This window comes from Halictus rubicundus, chromosome 12 (genome assembly GCF_050948215.1).
Source record: "Halictus rubicundus isolate RS-2024b chromosome 12, iyHalRubi1_principal, whole genome shotgun sequence".
NCBI classification, from domain to species: Eukaryota; Metazoa; Arthropoda; class Insecta; order Hymenoptera; family Halictidae; genus Halictus; species Halictus rubicundus.
The window spans coordinates 2,660,385-2,679,736 of NC_135160.1; the positions used below are offsets into that span (position 1 = coordinate 2,660,385).

A 19,352-nucleotide genomic window follows, 5' to 3' on the forward strand; every position below is an offset into this window, starting at 1 on the left:
TTTACAAGTCGTTAATTTCATATGTATGTTTATTTCATATCTCACGACATAATCACTTCAGGAAGTCACTGCGCAATTCGGACGAACATAACAGTATGTAGAACATCGGTACGAAAAAAGGAAACGATATACTGTCCTAACTCTCTCTTTCTCATATTCTATATCTCTGTTTTTCGGTTTTCTTCTCAGCATATTAGGTCGAGCGTCGCGTACCGTAAAAATAGTACGATTCTCATTTTTCCACTTACAGTTTCGCCATGGTTAAAACAGGAATAAACTAACTTCACAATCTGCACAGATCGGTAACGTGAAATTCCCTTGTTACTATAGTAGAACGTTCTTGATATATTTAAGAATGCTGTCTTTACCGATTTTATCCGTAGTATTCACATCGGAACGTTAACGAACACTATTATTCTCAACTTGTTCACACTCGAACGGTCCCGTGAATATTTCACTATACAACACACCCGAATCAACACACTCGTTGTGAGTCATCATTCCACCGAGTTTGATTCGTCGTAATGAGAAAATTTCAGGAATACTTGTTCCAGAGTGGTCTGACTGAAACTGTACTCTTCGATGTCCAGTTCGAGCTTGGCTAGATAATTGAATGCGATCGATTAGAAAAGAATTTGTTTGTTTTCTTTTTTTTTTCTTTCTACAATATACTATAAATTGTTAGCATGCACCCACCCTTCTCCAACTGCATGAAGCTCTCGGCCAGCGAGGTAACTGCGTGTTGGGGAACACCGAAAACTAATCTGTCAGCGAAACTTTCCTCGAGAGTAGCATCTGGAAACAGGCTGGAAACGAATTCCTTCAGACTAGTAATCCTGTCGCCAGAAGGTGTCGTGGGCGTGCAATCACCGCCCTGTAGTTTCATCTCAAGGGTGTATCCAGCACCGTAGAGATTCTTCAGATGTTGGGTAGAGCCAATACACCTGAGCTCTCCCTTCACCATTATACCCACTTTCGAACACAAAGCATCGGCTTCCTCCATTGAATGAGTCGTTAAAATTGCTCCCCTACCACCCTGCAATGAAAGATTTTATTGCCACCGCTGGACCAAACCTTCCAACCACGATAGAAAATATTCTGTTTCGATGGGCACCTGAAAACTGGCTAGAATTGTATCCCATAGAAACCTTTTCGACCTAGGATCCATCCCTGTACTGGGCTCGTCCATTAAGACGACTTTTGGACCGCCTATCATCGCCATAGCGAAACTGAGCTTTCTTCTGGTTCCACCTGAGCACTCCTGGGTTTGCTTGTCCGCGTGTTCATGAATTTGTAATCCGGAGAGATACAGGTCTACAATTCTATAAAGAAAACCGGGAGTCAAATCTTTGTACACTCGACTCGCAAAGTAATGCCTAACTGTCGAGGATTTAAATGTTAGTTCAAAATGTTCCATGGTGTGTCCTAGACTTCGCGCGTCAACAGTTAAGGGGGCTAAAAATCCAGAAGGGGGTGTTCTGGATTTTTCATCAGAAGATAAATTTTTTGGATTTCCTTTAAGTATAAATGTTGTAGAAGATAAGAATAAACACAGTACCTGCCGATGTCTCCCCATGGTACACCGCGTATGGCAGCGTAACATTCTAAGTGTTCCCTGACAGTGATATTTTTCCACTGAGCGTCGTGTTGAGGACAGTAGCCCATTTGTCTGAAAGCCTCTGACAAATTGGAGTTAATGTTGTGACCACCAATATGCACTCTACCTCGCGAGGCCGCTTCCTCCGCTATGATAATTTTCATTGTCGTGGTTTTGCCGGCGCCATTGTGGCCCAGCAAACCGAACACCTCTCCCGGCTCGACCGCCAACGAGAGATTTCTTACAGCAACTTTTCGTTGTATTTGACTTGCTTCCTCGTCTTGCTTCGAGCAACAACTACAGGAACCTGATTCTCTGTGTCGGTACTCCTTTCTGAGATTCTATCGAACGAACGGTGCCAATTTATTTACAAACTCTCATAAACTCAGAGTTTCAATGATTTATTCATTGAAATTCTCGTACCTGCACTAGAACTACAGGTGGTTCTTGAACGGATGACGAAGTGATGAGATTAAAAACTTTCTGCCTCTCGGCTTTGACGTCCGCGTCCTCGTGTTCTCCGACATCCGCATTTTCCATTATTTCCTCGCCTACGGAGCCGCCATTGCGCTGCGAATAGAAGTATTGAAATTCAATGATTTGCTGAAAGGTTACGGGCCGGGGAATGCGAAGGAAACGATTCTAACCAGGAAATGCTTAAAAATGTCGCTAACGTTGCCACCATTCTTTTTGGTATCCAATATCAAAAGTATAAAGAACCACAGCGGGCAGTGCAGAAGCACTCCAAAGGCCATTATAATTATTTCTGTAGTTAGATAATCAGACATGGTCAGATGATGGCAAGCGGCGTTGATGGAGCACATGAGGTGGACTCGTCCGACGTAATACACAGCAGCATATGGCACGTACAATGTGTTTATTAAAGAGAAGATCACGTGCAGAACGAATGCTGCTATTCCACCTGGAAGATCGATCATCGTTACCAGCGAACGAGTCGACGGATCGAGTTTCAGCATTGCGAACTCACCGACTACCAATACTACAAAACACTGCTTATTAAATGTCGAATACAGTAGGTTCTGGCTCGTTGCACTCATTGCGATTAAATTTCCGTTCTTTGTATTTCGTTTGCGCAAGGGGAATGTAGTTTAGCAATACATTTTTACGCAGAGTTTGATAAAGATTGATAAAGTTATTGTACCACCCTGTATACACACATTGATCGCGGCTTCGATTCGATAGTGGGGGAGTTATAGGTGAGGAATCTTATGCGATTGTCATTGGACAACCTCCGTTCATTGCAAAAACCTCGGATCTTGCCTGAAATTCCGTTCCCATTTCCGTGCAACGAGCGATTACCCGCTGTTGCACTACATTTGTTACAGAGAAACTGTTTGGTAGCGAGGCAGTTAATCTTTCGAAAAAAATATATATTTCAGTATTGTTACTTACTGAGACCCAACATGTCAAGACCCATAACTAGTATAAAGGGTATGAGCCCGAAGAATACGGCAATATTGTGTAGTATACTCTGTGCAGAATCCATTTTGTCGAAGATGTAACTGAGACACGTGGAAAAGAGGATGGATGCCGGGCAATAAAGCATTATAAGACCGCCGAGGGTGATGAGCGCTGGTATCTCTTGAAGCGAAGGCACATCGAAGAGGAATATGATGCCGAGTATGCAGAGACAGATGAACGTTATCAGGCCGACAAGTACGACGAAGTAGGTCAGAAAGTACATCGAGAACGACAGACCATTCACGCGAAGTTGATTCTTCGCTTTTATCTATGAATGTACAACGTTATAAATAAACAATACCGTTTACGTACGACCGACAACAAAGCACATCGAATATTGTTTGTATAAATTGATCATACTTCCCGATCGTAGACCATGTCCACGACTAGAATGATTGGTAACAGGACGAAATTCATCCCAATGAATACAGCAGAGCTGCCTGTTCCGATGTTGAACTCCTGCGGTTGGGATGTTTGTTGGAAGGGATGGGTTTTAACCCTTATCGACTCTAATTTCTCTTTACCAGAGACCAACCTGATCAGAAATAATGAAAATTCAAGTATAGATTCAACTGTTCGAACGATTACAACTTTCGAGACACGCGCAGGCATACCTGTAATAGGTGTTGGACAGCACGTTTATCAAAATCGGTAGGGAATGTTGCATAGTGTCGTTATAAACGACGGTCAAGTTAATCCTATGTTCGCTGTACTCGTTAACGCTGAAAACAGCCGCGTGAGGTGCGATTTTCAATAAGTTTGCGAAATCCCCGTCGTATTCTTCAATGTATTTGATATCTTGACCTATCCCATCGATCAGAGGCGTGATGTCGTGATCGGTGTTGTTGGAGTACAAAACTTTGGTCTCACTGCCGTAGGTGTCTACAAAGAAAGAACAGTACCTATGCCGATTTCGATCTTACGAAATTCGACGAAACTGCAGAACAGCTACCTACTCTTCCTATGACGTTTTGGGTACGTTGTTACAAAATGTATCCAAAAATCATGGAAATCAGAGGGTAGGTAGGTAGCTGTGCTGCAGTTTCACCCAAAATGAAGGAGACGTACCAGTGTTCAATTTTAGAGATTGCATCTTGACCTCGACGGTTTGAATACTGTTCAAATGCAGACCAAGAGCAATTAACAGGAGAGGCGCAACAATGGTGAAGTACAATAACTGGATGTTCCTGAAGAGCCTGAGTATCCTTAGGCGAAGCATGGCGTACAGGGTTTGCAGGAAGTTAGGCCGGATCTTTATGGGGTCTAATCCGAGGCCGAGAACCGGAGGATTCCTATCGTTATTGACACCGTCTGGTAACTCCCCTGTAAATGTCAGAAGAAACAAAATATCATACCCAATAGTGCGATAGTATTACGTATACATTAAAATATATTTACCTTTCGCTTGGCCGTCATTCTGCACGGTGACGCCCTCGTTCTGCAAGCTCTGGTAAGACGTGCTCTTAGACTGTAACGACAACGACCTACTCAACGCACGATTCCGTACCATTTTCTTGGATAAATTGTCCATGGTGCACTCTGTGCCCTCGTCTTTTTCTAGGTGCAGGAACACCTCCTCCAGAGTGGTCATCGACACTCCATAGCTACTGATACCTAATCTACTCGCCCTCGTCTTGATCTCGTGTTCTATGGCTGAGAAAAGTGGTGCGAAACTCTCCACGGAATTGTGAGGCAAAATGAAGCTCAACTCTCGACCGTGGCGTCTCGCCTTCTCAGCCTTCGACACGTGAGAAGTCACCAGTCTGTTGATGGCGTGCTCCCTTGCGTTTCCCTCGAGTACCAACCTGTGGGAATTTTCATCGTTTACTTCGGCACGTCGAGCAAAGCATTTTATTATTTTACATTATTTTATTATTATGTATTTATCCTGCTTTTTTAATTTTCATTTTACTTTCTATACTGTGTCGGCAAGGTGTTAGATGTAAATAGTGGAAATGAAGTATCCTATTCTATTCGAAATGTTTTGGACTCACGTTAAATGGTACCCGATGCCAAACTTATTCTTCAAGAACAAGGAACTACCGCAGCATCGCAATTTCCCTTTACTAATCACCGCTTTCCTGTCCGCCAATATGTCAGCCTCGTCCATGAAATGAGTGGTCAACAATATTACTTTGCCGTGACGTCTGGACTGCAAGAAGGACCACATCTGTCTTCTGGAGTAAGGATCTACTCCAGCGGTGGGTTCGTCGAGGATGATAATTTTTGGATCGCCGATAATGGCGATGCCCACGGACAACTTCCGCTTCTGACCGCCGCTTAAATACTTCGCGAAGGTGTCCGCTTTCTCGGACAGGTCGATGTCTTTCAAAGTTTTCCTCACCTGTCGACGATCACGAAATATTAGGTCAGTGCAAAGGTTCGTGCACGAGTTCCTATTAACCCATTAAGCACCAAATTTTTATTTTTTAATTTTGCCGCTAAACGTTAGTCTTTAGGTATTTGTGCATGATCCCAAAATGGGTATCATGGTACGTAATGAGTCCAAATATAACAAGGAATCGTGCACGGAATTTTGCAGTGACCCAATGATTTTGAATTGACATAAATATGCGAAGATCGAGAAGGGCGCACCTCGTGTTCTATCATTGCCCTAGGAATTCCTCGTACAGCCGCAAAGAATTCGAGGTGTTCTCGGGGAGTCAGAAGATCGAAGAGAATGTCGTGTTGCGGACAAACGCCGGTCATGCTCCTGATATTTTGCATGTCGTGGAAATCTCTGACATCGTAGCCGAAAATCAAAGCGGTGCCGGCGGTTGGTGCAGTCAGGCCAGTCAGTATGTTGAAGAGGCTCGTCTTGCCGGCCCCGTTATGGCCAAGTATCGCGGTTATTTGTCCTTCATAGATCGTCAGGTTGATGCCATTTACAGCTTTGGTCTCTGGCTTGCGACATTTGTGATAGGACTTGTAAAGGTCGACTATCCTAATGGCTTCGCGACCTTTCATCTCCCTTACCACCGGCTCGATGTCACGGTTCGTCTCCTCGCCAGGTATGAAAGAATTTGACTCGCCATTCGACGACGGTACCTGTAAGTACGACTGTAAACCAAGTTTTTCTCGACTTTGTCTCTCCGTCTTCTTCTTGTATTGCAAACCCACCCTTGGAGCTTTCCTCTGGCACCAAAACCCTGGCGTAAAGCAGAACCAGGGAGTTCTTTTAACGCCGTACTCGCCTAGAATTCATTTAACCCGTAAATATGCGCCATGCTATCGAACATGAATACAGGGTGTCCCGCTAAGTCCGTTACAATGCAACAAATTTTTAGAACTTGAAACTTCACATCTCGAAAGAAATAAACTCGAGGAAAAAATTATTTCCACTATAGTATGTGTTCCCTCGGTAACAAATATTTTGCTCATTTTATAATAATATATCGCCTTGTAACAGATGTTAGTGGGATACACTGTACATAATCTATGGCAATGATTAAACAAAGAGAGTAAGTTGAAGCACTCACTAGGTATGACGCAGTCGAAGTAATACGCTAAGCAAGCATACAAAAAGATGTCTAACGTCATCATAATAAGGCTTCCTCCAAAGGGTATGCCGGGACCAGACCAAAGATTATCGAAATTAACTCCTTCCCCTTGTAAGTCCAGCACAAGAGCCTGGGAAAATAGTTATAAACTGATAACAAAAAATATATTGTATATAATATTAACCCTTTGCACTCGGACAGTTAAAATAATATAGTGACGTTCTTAAATTCTATACTAATGGTATAGCGATTTTAGTAGCGCCTCGGAGCCGCCACTCGAGTGCCAAGGGTTAAAACAGTTTCTGTTTCGATACAAACTTTATCCATTGCCAAAGCGACGCCCGTTGGACTGAGAAGCGATACCACCCAAAAGGAAATGGAGCTGGAGTCGTTGACGAAAACTTGGATAAAGTACATCAAGCTTAATATTGTGACAGCGAAGTTGCCTAGCACACCGGCGGTCTGGAAATTCGAATTTCGAGTAGTACCCGAGTGAGTAATTGCACTGATAATTGAACGAATAATAAACTCACCCGTGACTTATCGAAGAAGGGGGTTATCATGAAAGCGAACATGATTATGGAGAAACTGTAGAGCACTACTAAAAGGAATATCGGTAAAAAGTGTGTGTGCTGGAACATCTGAAGTGTGAAAAGTAGTATGACCCCAACGGCGGAAAGCAGCAAGACGAACACGCTGTAGATAATGAACCACGACAACCTGTAACGAAAAAGAGAAGAACGTCTTCATTTATCGCAACAGAATCGACAGACTTCTATGTTAATCTTTCGTCTACCGGTTCATGCAAAATACATATTCGTCAGACACGCATGCTCATCGGAAAAACGAAGAAAGAAAACAGAAAAAAGAAATCTATCAGTCTCTCTCGATCACACTCTACCGTAAACCTACCAAAAGACAGAATCTCTTAGGCCCATTATCTTCATTCCTTCCTTGATCTTTTTCTCCTTCTCACCGACTATCAGGATCAGGAGGTAAGTGACGAATTGCGAGATAGCCAGTACCATAAAGAGAGGTATAACAACTCTAAAGGCCAGCATCCAGTCTAAATAAAACATATTCTTAGAAGTATGCCCACGAAACAAAGAAAAAATTATATTCCTCGAGTATCAATTTCATTCCTAAACCTATAGTCTTTCCTTCTATCTCTGTGAATCTACTTTGTTCCTTCTAACGGTAGTTGGATAGCTTTCGTTACTCAACGTGCAGAGATAACAATCAATCCTCTGTGGAGTATTCCGTATAGTTACCTGCAGTGAAAGCTTCCTTCGGGAACATCTCCAGCCTAACTTCCGGCACGTTTAGATCTGTGTTCCCTGTGTCTAGCTGTAAATTACCAACGCATATCGTTGCATTAGTACACATAGTTGTGTGATCAACACAGTTATTCAAATATGTTCAGATTATTCTAACGTTCTTATTCGTGTAATAACAGACTGCGGATCTTGTGCATTTCTATATTAATAAAAATGTGTTGGTGCAATTTAAAATAGGAGAAAAACTGAGATAATTGATGAACAAAGATATATTATACTATTCAAATTATTCAAGAAAGAATTAAATCTCTTACAATTGAAAGATTTTATTGTGCACAAAGATCCGCGCAGTCCAGTAATTGCAAAGTACAATATACATGTTTAATAAATGGTTCAAAAAGAAATCCGCAATGGTGAACTTCTTTAGAAACTTTTCTGGAACCATAAACTAGAGTAAAGCAGGCCAGCCTAAATATCCGGGTACATACTCTTATCTTTGTAATATCCATTATCAACTGCAACGCCAAGAATCCAGAGTGCAGGTAATTGTTCACGGGACATGATCCGCCAGTCTCTATCGACAATACACCACCCATCCAATGGCTGGTGTCCTTTCGACAAGTAACTGGGGCGGAATACAGTTCAGTCGGCGAGGGCGGATTCGTGTATAAAGGATTAGTTCTTATCTCATACCTGGAACGTAACAGAAAGACGTAATCAGTATTTATTCCGGAAGACCCCCACTGTCCTCTTCACAACATTTGTCATTTCGTCCCTGTCCCCTACTTTCTTTTCAGAATGATGCTTGCTTCGGTAAGTGAGTAGACATTCGAGTACCAAATTGATTTCTGTTATAAATTTTCGTTTATGCTTTAACACTAACCGTACCAGGAAAATGACCGGTTTCGCATTTCTTATTTTTTAAATATTGAAATTACAAAGATTAGAAATTCAATAAATTTCTTTATCCAAGCACGTGTTATTATAAAAATTGTGAAACATCTAAATAGGTTCAGTCTTATAATTTTTATAAAACAGTCTATATTGTTTTCTACCCGGTACGGTTAGTGTTAAGCTGTGTTCTTAGGAGACTAAATGTTCAGGACATTCGTCAAGAATGTTGACACGCGTCAGAATTTTGACAATTTTATAATCGTCTTACAGAAGGCTCTGAGATACAGGCTGAGAGTCCTCGAAGATCACGGCTAGGGGTATGCTGTAAGGGTCTCTCCAGTACGCAGCTTGCAGGTCGTCCTTCGTGTCGAACACTATGAAATTCAAGGGTAGCTTGCCAGGATGATCCCACATCGACAACCACAGGGTATTCATCGAGTTCAAGAAGGTCTGAAATAGAACGGACGATTAGGGGAACCGTTCGAGCCTGATGGCCTCCGACAAGGGGGATAAAACGATCCGCGGAACGGCGAATTGAACGCATACTAAAGTTTCCGTCGAGTTCGGAACAACGGCGATCGTGTTGTTCTTGTATCCGTTCAGCGCCTCGAATATGCCGCCCTCTTGCCTCTGCGTCATCATCGCGGGGTAATTCGGGTTCGGTGGCATCACCTTCAACACGATTAGGATGCCTAAGGTGCAGAGCGGCAGGAAGACTTCCTGTAACATACAATTTTCACCGAAATTATTTTTTATTCCGCTCAGGACGCGTTTAGAACATTTATACGAAGCATGAATGATATTCTTGATTGTTTTGAATTGTTCATGGGAATGCATGGAATTTTGTTAAATCTTTTATATAGTCTACCGTTTCATTGCTTTATTTGTATTAAATATTTTGCCATTTTTCTTCCTTTTTGTTTGTGTTAATAAATCCACGCTTACGCTAATAATTGATTTACATCGATATAAAGTTGTGAAGTGTGCTCAAAATACAAAATTAGTACATCAAACGCGAAACGGTAAAATGATTTAAAAAATTTTTAAATACTGTTTACGTTCAACTCGCTGAAACTCATCTTGCAATGCATACAATTTTCATTTTGCATAAAAATTCGCAGTCTACATGTAACGAAGATGTTGTGACCACATGGAAAGGATTGAAACGTATTTTCTTTTGTTGTACAAAGCTGAAACTGAATTTCCGAAGAAAACGTGAAAAAGTTCTGTCGGGTAAAGGGGAGACGGTAAAAACTCAGCCGAGGGTGGAAAACGTTAGTGAAACCGAATGGGGAGACCGGTATTAATAAAAGAAAAAGGGGGGAAACGATGATGTGTGCATGGGGAACACACCGGGATAGTTCATGGGGGAGCTTTTTGCCAGCCCCCAATTGATAGTTGGTAATGCACATTATGAAATTCTATGGGATTATCTCGATTCGAAATTGCAGGGGCACCGTGTTCTGAAAGAAAACTCCCCCCGTGCATGCATAACAATTAACCCACCTGCATTCTCTCCCACACCTGTCGTGCAGGCCGAACCTGCGCAAAAGCGTTCGATACAACCCCCTGGCCAGAGGATACGCCGGTTCGGTTTGATATTATACATACGTATATTCGGTCACCATGGCGATCAACAACCGGCTGAACCAGTCACACCTGGCCCGACTCAGCCCGACTGCCCTCGATTCGTCCTAACCAACGGATTCGGCCTCTACTCGCGAATTTTCCACGGAATCCTGCATACCGAACGAGGACTTCATGCTCGCCGGCTGAACACTTTTATTCCGGACAAAACTCGCCGACCGTAAGACAGTCTTGTTAATACATGAACCACCATTTTCTAACATTCAACCCCTTGCTCTTCGATTTTTGTTTCAATTTTCTTACCGACTAGGGTAATGGACCCAATTACTGTGGGGGTACCAATATGCCTATATTAATTATTCTTATTTTCCAACCATAATGAATATCAAACAGGAGATATTTTTTTAATAGTCATCATGCTTTAAAAATAAGTATAATTAATATAGACACAGTACCCCCACAGTAATTGGACGGTACGATTAGTCCTCGTTTTTCGTTAATAACTCTTTAAGGAAGTACGCATGTTCATTGGAAAAACTATTTTGGTTGTATTGGTACAACACTTTGGATTGTATTGGTACATTTTAGGGACATCCTGTATAGAGGGTTAAAAGTTTATAATTCACATCAGACGATTTTTTAGTAAATCCTTCAGTAGCATCAGCAACTTCTTTAGCATTAATAATCCAACAAGAATCGAATAAGAAGATTTTTAAGCTGTTTTTTATTGTAATTTTCGATTATGGGCAAACCTGTTACGAAAACTTTCTACGAGAATATATATACATTTTTTACTGAAACGAGAATATATTTCTTTTGAATTTTCATTCTGATTAGTGTACGACGGTTCAGAGATATCGAGGTATTCCTCAAGAATTTTGCTTACGAAGATGAACTTTATTGAATCATAATTCCATTCGGGTCGAGCTGACCTGAAAGGGCTGGTTTGCTTTCAGTATAGATATTGAACTTCTCCGCGTTGCGTAAGCCCTCAAACAAGTGTCCAATTCGTTTTGCAGTTGCCTCGAACCGGAAATAAGATGTAAGACGTTCTTCGCGGAAAGGAAGTACAGAAATAATTAGTGGCAGACATTTTCCAGAGTCTTTCAGAGACCGAAGGACACTGCGAACTTTTAAGTAGCAACAGAACGAAATTCTGTGTTTAACTGCGTCCAGACGTCCTTTGTATGAACGCCTTGTTAAAATGATTAAAAGACGAAATGCATTGTCTCCGTTTCTCACACTTGACTCGCATAATTTTTATTTTGCATAAAGATCCGCGGTGGTCATTTGTTTCGGTGCGGTTAATTGTTGCGGTGCATTTCCTTTGGGAGATAAAAAAATATAGAAAGCTTAGCAACTCTTCAGGTCCCACGGGGTTTCGAAGGCGGCGTCTCGGCTCGTCCGTGGTTTGATTTGCGAATCGTCGACGAGACGAGGAAGGGACTCGGCGGGGTTCCGGGATCCAGCGGATGCAAATGCGAGGACGCGGTTAACGAATCGAGGGGCGCTATGTCTTTTTTCGTGGACGTCGTTACCGAGGACTCGTTCTACGAGAACCTCACGCTGGGCGTGGTGAAGGTCCTCGAGAGCCTGCCGTACGTAAAGAACGTGCGAGTCGATAGGAGGAGCGGATGCGAGGCCACCGCCATCGCGAACTGGGAGCAACGGCATTGTTGCGCGCTCCCCGAAGATCTGAGGAACTTCTACCTCTCGATCGACGGTTTCCAGCTTCTTTGGAACCTCGAGATAGCAGGTATTACTCCCGAGAGAGTTATTCAACCCTCTCGGCGATTCTTTTACCCCGGATTCCACCTCTGACCCCTTAGATCTTCATCCCTTAGAATCTCCGGCTATTATTTCGACTCGATATACCTTTGTCGCCTCGTTTTCACGAACATGTAGGGTGGCCTGTCGAACGAATAAACGATGATAAACAAACTTTTAAAAATTCAGATTTTTTACTTTAGTCGGGAAAATGAGAGCACTTAAGAATTAAATAATAGACTCGACGTCGCTCGTTCGCCTTTCATTCGATGCCTATTCAAAGCTCCCCAATTTCTCCCGTGACCCCCAGCTTCGTTAGGCTCGTTTTCATCCTAACCCTCGTGACGACCGTACTATCGTTCTACCTCTGATCTGGTCAACAGGCGAGGAGTTCTCGGTGGGTCGCATGGAAGTTGGCAGTTTCTCTTCTCTGAAACGTTATTCCGCGAGCAAGGAGACGCAGGCAGACTGTTCGAAGCTCGAGTCTTCGGATGCAGGATCGGAGACGGACTCGAAGACCCCTGCGGACCTTGACAACGCGACTGGCAACGCGTTTCCGGCCGGTAATCCACGGGGTTGCAAGATGTTCGAGATCAGCCAGTGCTATCCGCAAAGCGGAAAGGCCAAAGTCTACATGGTGTACCGCGCAAAACCGGATCAGGAGAGCCCGAGCATCTGGCTGCATCGAGAGGACACGGATCAATGGCACCATCTGGCAGACACTTTCACCGTCTACTTACGGATGATGCTGGTCCATTTAGGACTGCCCTTGTGGCAGTGCTGCGTTACCGGGATCACCTTGCCCACCTGGGTCGAGCAGGTTTATTTCCTCGTTGGACCGCACCTGCTGCCGTCCACCATCGATCCTACCGAAACCATCTCCACCTCATTGTGGAACAACGGACCTACCAACGTCATCGATCCAGGGATCTTCAGGGGAAAGGAGGGCAAACAGAAAGCCCCCAGGAAGAAATAATCACGGGCATACCCCTGCCCCAAATCATTGGAAAGTCAGTCACTCTGATCGTGAGCTAGCGAGACTAATGAGCTAATCGACTTGGAGGTTTCGCTTATTTTTAACTGGTCTTCACGCTAGCAAGAATACGTTTCAGATCGCAATAATAAAATATTTTTTAACATACTAATAGATCTATACAAGTATAAACATCAAATGTTGGGAATTATATTATAAATCAGGAAATATAACGTATTGTAATTTTAATAATCGTGGAATATAAAATTCGACCGTGGCAGCTTCTCTGTATTCGAAAAATTTTACCAAATAAAATAACAATATAATTGCCAACGTTTCATCGTATCTGTATGTTTAGCTTATGTTTATTGTATTTTGTATATTTTGTAATCGTAGACAGTCAAGCGCGTTTTAGTTAACTTGGATCACTAGAAGTAAGAACAGTATTCCCTGTATATAAGATTGTAATGGGTGAAAACCTCACCACAATATAACAATAATAATATAAAATTATAGAAATGCATCCATGAAAAATAGAATAAATTTCCCTGTTCATCTATCGTCGTAAAAATTGCGAGCAAACTAAATACGTTGAACTCAAAGTCATTTTTATGAGGCAACATTTACCAGATATTTTTAATGCTGGTAGTTTTGGTGTTAAACTGCGATCCGAACATGGTCTCGGTTAGGTGCGGATTAGACGGAACGAAATGGCACAAGTTGCCAAGACCGCAAAGGATTAAAGATGTTCTAGCAGGACTTAAGAAGAGAATGGAGCAATGGGTGTCACTTGAGCATTAACTATAATAAAATGAAAATATGGGGAAAAATATTTACTTAAAGATACCATCGATAAACTTAAATTGTTCATGTGTAATAAAAAAAGTTAGTTTTATATTTATCTAAGTAGTCAGATTTATAAAAATAAAAAAGATATCTTTGACTACCATTGCCCTCTGAGAAGTACAGTGATTTCTCTATATATGTCGCCAAGGCCTGGATTGTAAACGTCGCGGAATTATCCCCACTACCGCCGAGGAGTGTAAACATAACACGGCTCGGGTATGTCTACTGGACGATATATGACGCTGCCAAGACCCGTGTTGTTGACATATATGGAGAATTCACTGTGGAAGTCATTTTGCGGACAGTGATGGTCTTACACCGGAGGAACGATAGATTAGTATATATCGAGAAGTTCGGATCACAGTTCCGCTAACGAGATCCATGCTTCACTGCCTCCAGCTGGCTAACGCAAGATTTACAGGCGTGTTCCGGTGTCCCGGACAGTTTTAATTATCCAGTATTAAATTACTTTTTCGCGAGGCGCGCACAAAGTATTTCCTCGGCGGTCTTTTTTTATTATTTTTTTTTCATCCGCTCGACGCCGCAACCGAGGTCGAACAATTTTATGGTAGAAGGCATCTTAATCGAGTGGCTCGCGTTAGGAGGGCGGGACTAAGTATAGACGCGAATACTTATTTTATGTATAAATCGATTTTCTCTACCTCTAACGAGCTATATTTAGGCTCTCGGTTCGCTCCTCCGCCCCTTTCGGACCACCCTTTATCCTGGCAAGACCACAAAGAAGTTCGACGAGCAACGCAGGCTGGATCACTCGAAATCTCGTGGAAAACGTGCGACCAACGCGACAGGACTGGCTTTCCCAATCAACCATTTTCCTCCATGGCGACGGAGCAGCTTCGAATGCTGATGCCGCGCCGGTGATACAAATTTCAAAGGACGTAACTGCTTAAGGCGAAAAGTTTTGCGACCACCGTTTCTTTCCGTGGACTGACTGCGGATTTTTTCGCAATTTTTCTGAACTTGCGGAAAAATACGAGGATCGACTAACAATTTACTTCTTGCTTGATTCGGAAATGCTATCTCCAAATTATGTTCAGGTTAAACTTCAGCTTGGCAACCCAGAAATTTGTAACTTTTTTAAATTATAATCCTGCAAATTTTGACGAGAAAATGCCAAAAATCAAAGTTTCAATGTTAGGAATTCACAACTGGACAACTTCTGGGGTGGAAGCTGTCGCTCAGACATTTTTCAAGATTTCGCAACAGAAAAATTCCAACAAGTTGCACAATATATGTACCCTTAAATAAGCCACTCGTTCGAAACAAAGGTCGATTAAAATTCTCAGAAAAAATGCCCAAAGTTCTTTCCCGGATGATTAACAAGGCCCGACCACGTTAACTGAAATTTTTAATCGAGTATTAGTTGGACGTGGGCCACGAGAAGCTGCGTTCCAGATCGGTGTGCGGTCGATCGAATATGTATTAGCAGGTTCGGGAAAAAAAGAGGGTGGGGACGATGACGATGGGGGTGAGATGCGAAAAATATGAACAGCCGACGACGCCGGCGAGCCGGAATTTGAATTCACGAGCGACAATCGTCGGGCCCGTGGAGGCAGACGAAAAAAAGAGAAGCGGAAGAAAGGAGAAGAAGGAACCGTGTCTGGGACGGTTTGATCGGATGGCGACGAAGTGATGGCGTTTCTCGTCCCGACGCACGGCCGGCTCTGCCAGCGAAGGGAGGGCGAGCTGCCAATTCGTTTTCGGTGGGTGTTTTTGCGTGAGCGCCCTGCCAACTGGGCCAAGGGTCGGCCGGCTGGAGAACTTTTCTGTTTTCTCCAAACTTTCCCCCATCCCCATCTCTTCCGTCTCCGTGCTTGCTTTCGATTGCACCGTGGACACAAGGGGATGCTGAGACACAAAGGATAACGACTGCTACTTTGACCAATGGCTACGCCGAGTATTCTATCATTCTTAAACACATCTACGATGCTTCTCCCACCTTTCTATTTCCCCTAAATAACGGTCGTCCGCCAGTAGTCGGCCATCTTAACCCTTTCGTGCCAGCGGGCCGATCGGTCCCCTGAACGTTTTGCGAAAATTTGATTATTTAACAGTGGCGGAACTAGAGCTAGAGAGAACCCTCGGATGGCGGACCGTTCTATTATAATTGATGATGTTCAGGAGCGTCCACTGCTATATTTACCAATTTTTAAAAATATATTTTCGAAAGTGCTTCTTGTAGAACTGTTCATTCAATGAATTCACCAGAAACTAAGTAAGCCAACGAGGATGTTAATGCTCTGGGTCCAAATAGACCCGGACGTGGGGCTAGTATACTATTTTCTAAATGTTTTATGCGGGGACACGAGGCTATACATTAGGAGCGAGGGAGTAGGTAGAGATATTTTCAAGCAATCTGTTATCAGGACGACCGACTATTGAGTAGGAAATAAGACAGATGCATCCTCCTTCAGTCATAAATGCATAAATGCACATCTCAGAATAATTTGGAAAGGTTCGAAAGTTTTGCTTCACCGTTTGGGGTTGATGATGGCACCACAGCATGTTTGGAGCGTTAAGGATTGACAGACTTTTGTGCATGTTCGGTGAAGATAGAAGTTGTGAGCAGGCATAATTAGACTGCGGATTTTATGCATTTACGACAAAAATTTGAAGAATTCAAAAATACCGTTGTATTTCCAACTTGCTAAAATTATTCAAGGAAGAAATAAACGTCCGTGCAGATTAATGTAATTTTTATTTCGGCATAAAAATCCGCAGTTTGGACACGACGATTGAGATTGTTCATACGTACCGCGGTAGTCTTCCGTTTTTCTCGCTTCTTCAGCAACAGATTTCTGACGAGCATCGCTCGCAGCTGAGACAAGTAGACCCCGCACGAATCCATTCTGCGAGATGCACTCGTCCTCTCGATTTCTGCAAAAGAAAGAAAAATGGGGTCCGTGTTAGATCCGGAAGGGGACTCGACGAGTGCTCGTAACGTTGAACAGACACCCCGGGCACACGCGATCGTTCTCTTTTTCTAGTAATCAGTGCAACGTGCTCGTTGTTTTATAACAAACGAGACGACCGCGGTCGGAGGGTGCCAAGTTCGATGCGCACCCTCTAACTTCGTTGCTTCGAGGCCAAGTCTGCGGAAGTCCTTTAGATTTCTGCGCCCGAGTTCGTATTTGTGTATCCTGGTCGAGCAGTTTCATTCAATTAACGAGCCTGCTCTTCAAATTCTTCGGTCGAGCACAGCGGCGTGCATGTTATTATGCAATGATTCTATAATTCTCCGAGGAACTACTAGAAAGACGTCGGTCGAAAACATTCGAGCCTCAACTTCCGGTTGTGTTGGTTGGAACACTACGATCTTCTATATTGATCGCGGCGAGTGCATTTCATTGATTCGGCATGGCAGAACGAGGGGGGAATCATCCTATATAATTTTGCAGTCGGAGAGGAGTACTCGTGAGTTGTACTATTTACAAAGTTTTTGCGAGACTCAATGAACAATTCTCCCATTGAATTCGACGTCGTCCGAACGCTCGTTCATTCAATTTCTACACAGAACTCCGAATGAAGTATCAAAAAGTGTAGACTGTCCGAGACAATAGTAATCCATTGATAGAACTTTCTTTGTTTGTTCTTTGATGAAACTTTTACCAACGCATTCCTCACATTTCTCCGATTGAAACGACACCCAACACGGCGCACTTCCGATCGTATTTACTTGTTTGATCCGCGACAGAACGCTGGCGCACCCGTTCGTTCGGATAATCGAGGTTCTGCTCTATCGCTGATTAAACAAGTAAATATGGACCGAATCGTGTCGTGTTTGGTATCATTTTAATCGAAGGAACGTCACGAACATGTTGGTAACGACTGTAACACAAAAATCGTTAGGGACATCGTTGGATTAGTATCGCCCCGCCGAGAGATCAAAGAATAGTACACGATACGAGTAACATTTCAAAAGCAAGACATTTCCTTCCACTGCACACGATTCATTTCGTTCTATTCGAAGTTTATTACTCGTGCTTTCGCTTATCAGCTTCTCAGATACAAAAACATAGTGGTGTAAAAATTGTTTTAAATAACGTGGCGACTTTCAGTGGCGCCTTAGAGTGGTCCTTCGAGTGCTAAGGGGTGATTTTGAAATTGTTGGAAAAATTACATGGGCCAGGTGAACGTGTCAAACGAGAACTTCCTCTCGCGTCCTTCAAAAGCGAACAACCCCCCCCCCCCCCCTCGACTGCAGCCACTATTATCAAAGCAGGCCGACAACGTCTGGTTCGCGCAGAAAGAGTCGCGATGTGGTCGATAATTCGTCGTTTGCACTATTTAAGCGTTCGCGCGTGTAACAGCGAGCAATATGCCAGTGAATATGTCAAGGTCCTCGGCATAGTGCTCCACGGTAGCCGACGAAAAAATAGAGAGAGAGAGAGAAAGAGGGGGAAAAACAGCAGCCGGTCGTGTGCGCACCTGGTTCATTGTACGACATCGAACAAAAAGAATGGCGGACAACGGAGGAACCGTGGTGAGCCGATCACTTTCAATCATTTCGCGCTTGACGAAATGATCGACGCGCCGTTCGTAATGAGCCGCTCCGCCATTCCCATTAGCAAAAATGATTTGAGCATTCATTAAATCCGCGGAATGTTTTTAATTCATTTGAATTTGCAAAGGACGTCCAACCGAAGCGGCATATGTAATCGCACGAATGTTCGCCCAATGATTCCCGGCAAAGAGAAACTCGAGTGACAATAGTGGCAACTATTATAACAAGTATTGTGACCGCTATTATAAATAATTGCCGCCATTGTCGCGTACCGTTGCCTGTTTTCCTCGTTACCGTACCGTTGCACACACACAATGGGAAGAAAGATAAAATTTTATTCGTAACAAGCGACGCCGCGAGAATCGGTACGGAACACGCTGTTACGTGTACCGAGAGACTTATATAATTTAATTACGGATGCGGGATTCACGAATATTTCACTGCTGGATCCGAGCGACCTCTGTTCGAGCAGATCACATTTGGCTTCGGGATATTCTTGTGTGCCCGTTAAATCAAATGAAAAACGATTTATTACGGAAGATGGGGCATCAACACTAAACCTACCGAGCCTTAAAATTTACTAATACATGTGGTCTTATAAAAATGACGAGATCGAATTTATTTGGATTTCGTGCGGTTCGTGTTATACACGCTCTCTAAATACATTTATTTAATCATTTCCCGTGAAAGCATCTTTACAATTTCAGTAATTGTAAAATAAAAAATCTGGAACGGTCATTTTAACCGACGGTTGTAGGTTTAGCGTTAAAGCTGATTGGTAGACTGCGAATGTTTGTTCAAAATAAAAATTGTCTGCATTTAAGTAAACGTTCTTTTCCTCTTTGAATAATTTTAATGAGTTGCAAAAGTAGCAGCGTCTCGATTGTTGACGGCTTATCTCCGG

At 43.0% G+C, this 19,352-nt stretch overlaps 2 protein-coding genes across 2 annotated transcripts in view; one reads left to right on the forward strand and one right to left on the reverse strand.

The window, feature by feature from the left end:
- LOC143359545 (cholesterol transporter ABCA5) overlaps positions 1–19,352 on the reverse strand; it is a 31,063-nt gene continuing 11,711 nt past the window's right edge. Inside the window, exons 4-26 of the mRNA XM_076797530.1 lie at positions 16,700–16,821; positions 9,297–9,470; positions 9,019–9,200; positions 8,345–8,549; positions 7,851–7,926; positions 7,492–7,645; positions 7,113–7,299; positions 6,898–7,041; positions 6,559–6,709; positions 6,200–6,273; positions 5,675–6,127; positions 5,074–5,423; positions 4,478–4,884; positions 4,148–4,402; positions 3,694–3,961; positions 3,440–3,614; positions 3,011–3,347; positions 2,245–2,519; positions 2,021–2,167; positions 1,559–1,938; positions 1,115–1,322; positions 697–1,036; positions 1–601 (exon numbers count right to left, since the gene is read on the reverse strand). Coding sequence (XP_076653645.1) covers positions 498–601; positions 697–1,036; positions 1,115–1,322; positions 1,559–1,938; positions 2,021–2,167; positions 2,245–2,519; positions 3,011–3,347; positions 3,440–3,614; positions 3,694–3,961; positions 4,148–4,402; positions 4,478–4,884; positions 5,074–5,423; positions 5,675–6,127; positions 6,200–6,273; positions 6,559–6,709; positions 6,898–7,041; positions 7,113–7,299; positions 7,492–7,645; positions 7,851–7,926; positions 8,345–8,549; positions 9,019–9,200; positions 9,297–9,470; positions 16,700–16,792 — 5,139 coding nt within the window. The 5' untranslated portion in view covers positions 16,793–16,821 and the 3' untranslated portion in view covers positions 1–497. The remainder of the gene's footprint in view (positions 602–696; positions 1,037–1,114; positions 1,323–1,558; positions 1,939–2,020; positions 2,168–2,244; positions 2,520–3,010; positions 3,348–3,439; positions 3,615–3,693; positions 3,962–4,147; positions 4,403–4,477; positions 4,885–5,073; positions 5,424–5,674; positions 6,128–6,199; positions 6,274–6,558; positions 6,710–6,897; positions 7,042–7,112; positions 7,300–7,491; positions 7,646–7,850; positions 7,927–8,344; positions 8,550–9,018; positions 9,201–9,296; positions 9,471–16,699; positions 16,822–19,352) is intronic.
- Positions 11,730–13,600, forward strand: LOC143359550 (tubulin polyglutamylase complex subunit 2). The gene is made up of 2 exons (XM_076797540.1): positions 11,730–12,093; positions 12,488–13,600. The coding sequence occupies exons 1-2, from the start codon at positions 11,850–11,852 to the stop codon at positions 13,078–13,080; spliced, it is 837 nt and encodes a 278-aa protein (XP_076653655.1). The 5' UTR covers positions 11,730–11,849; the 3' UTR covers positions 13,081–13,600.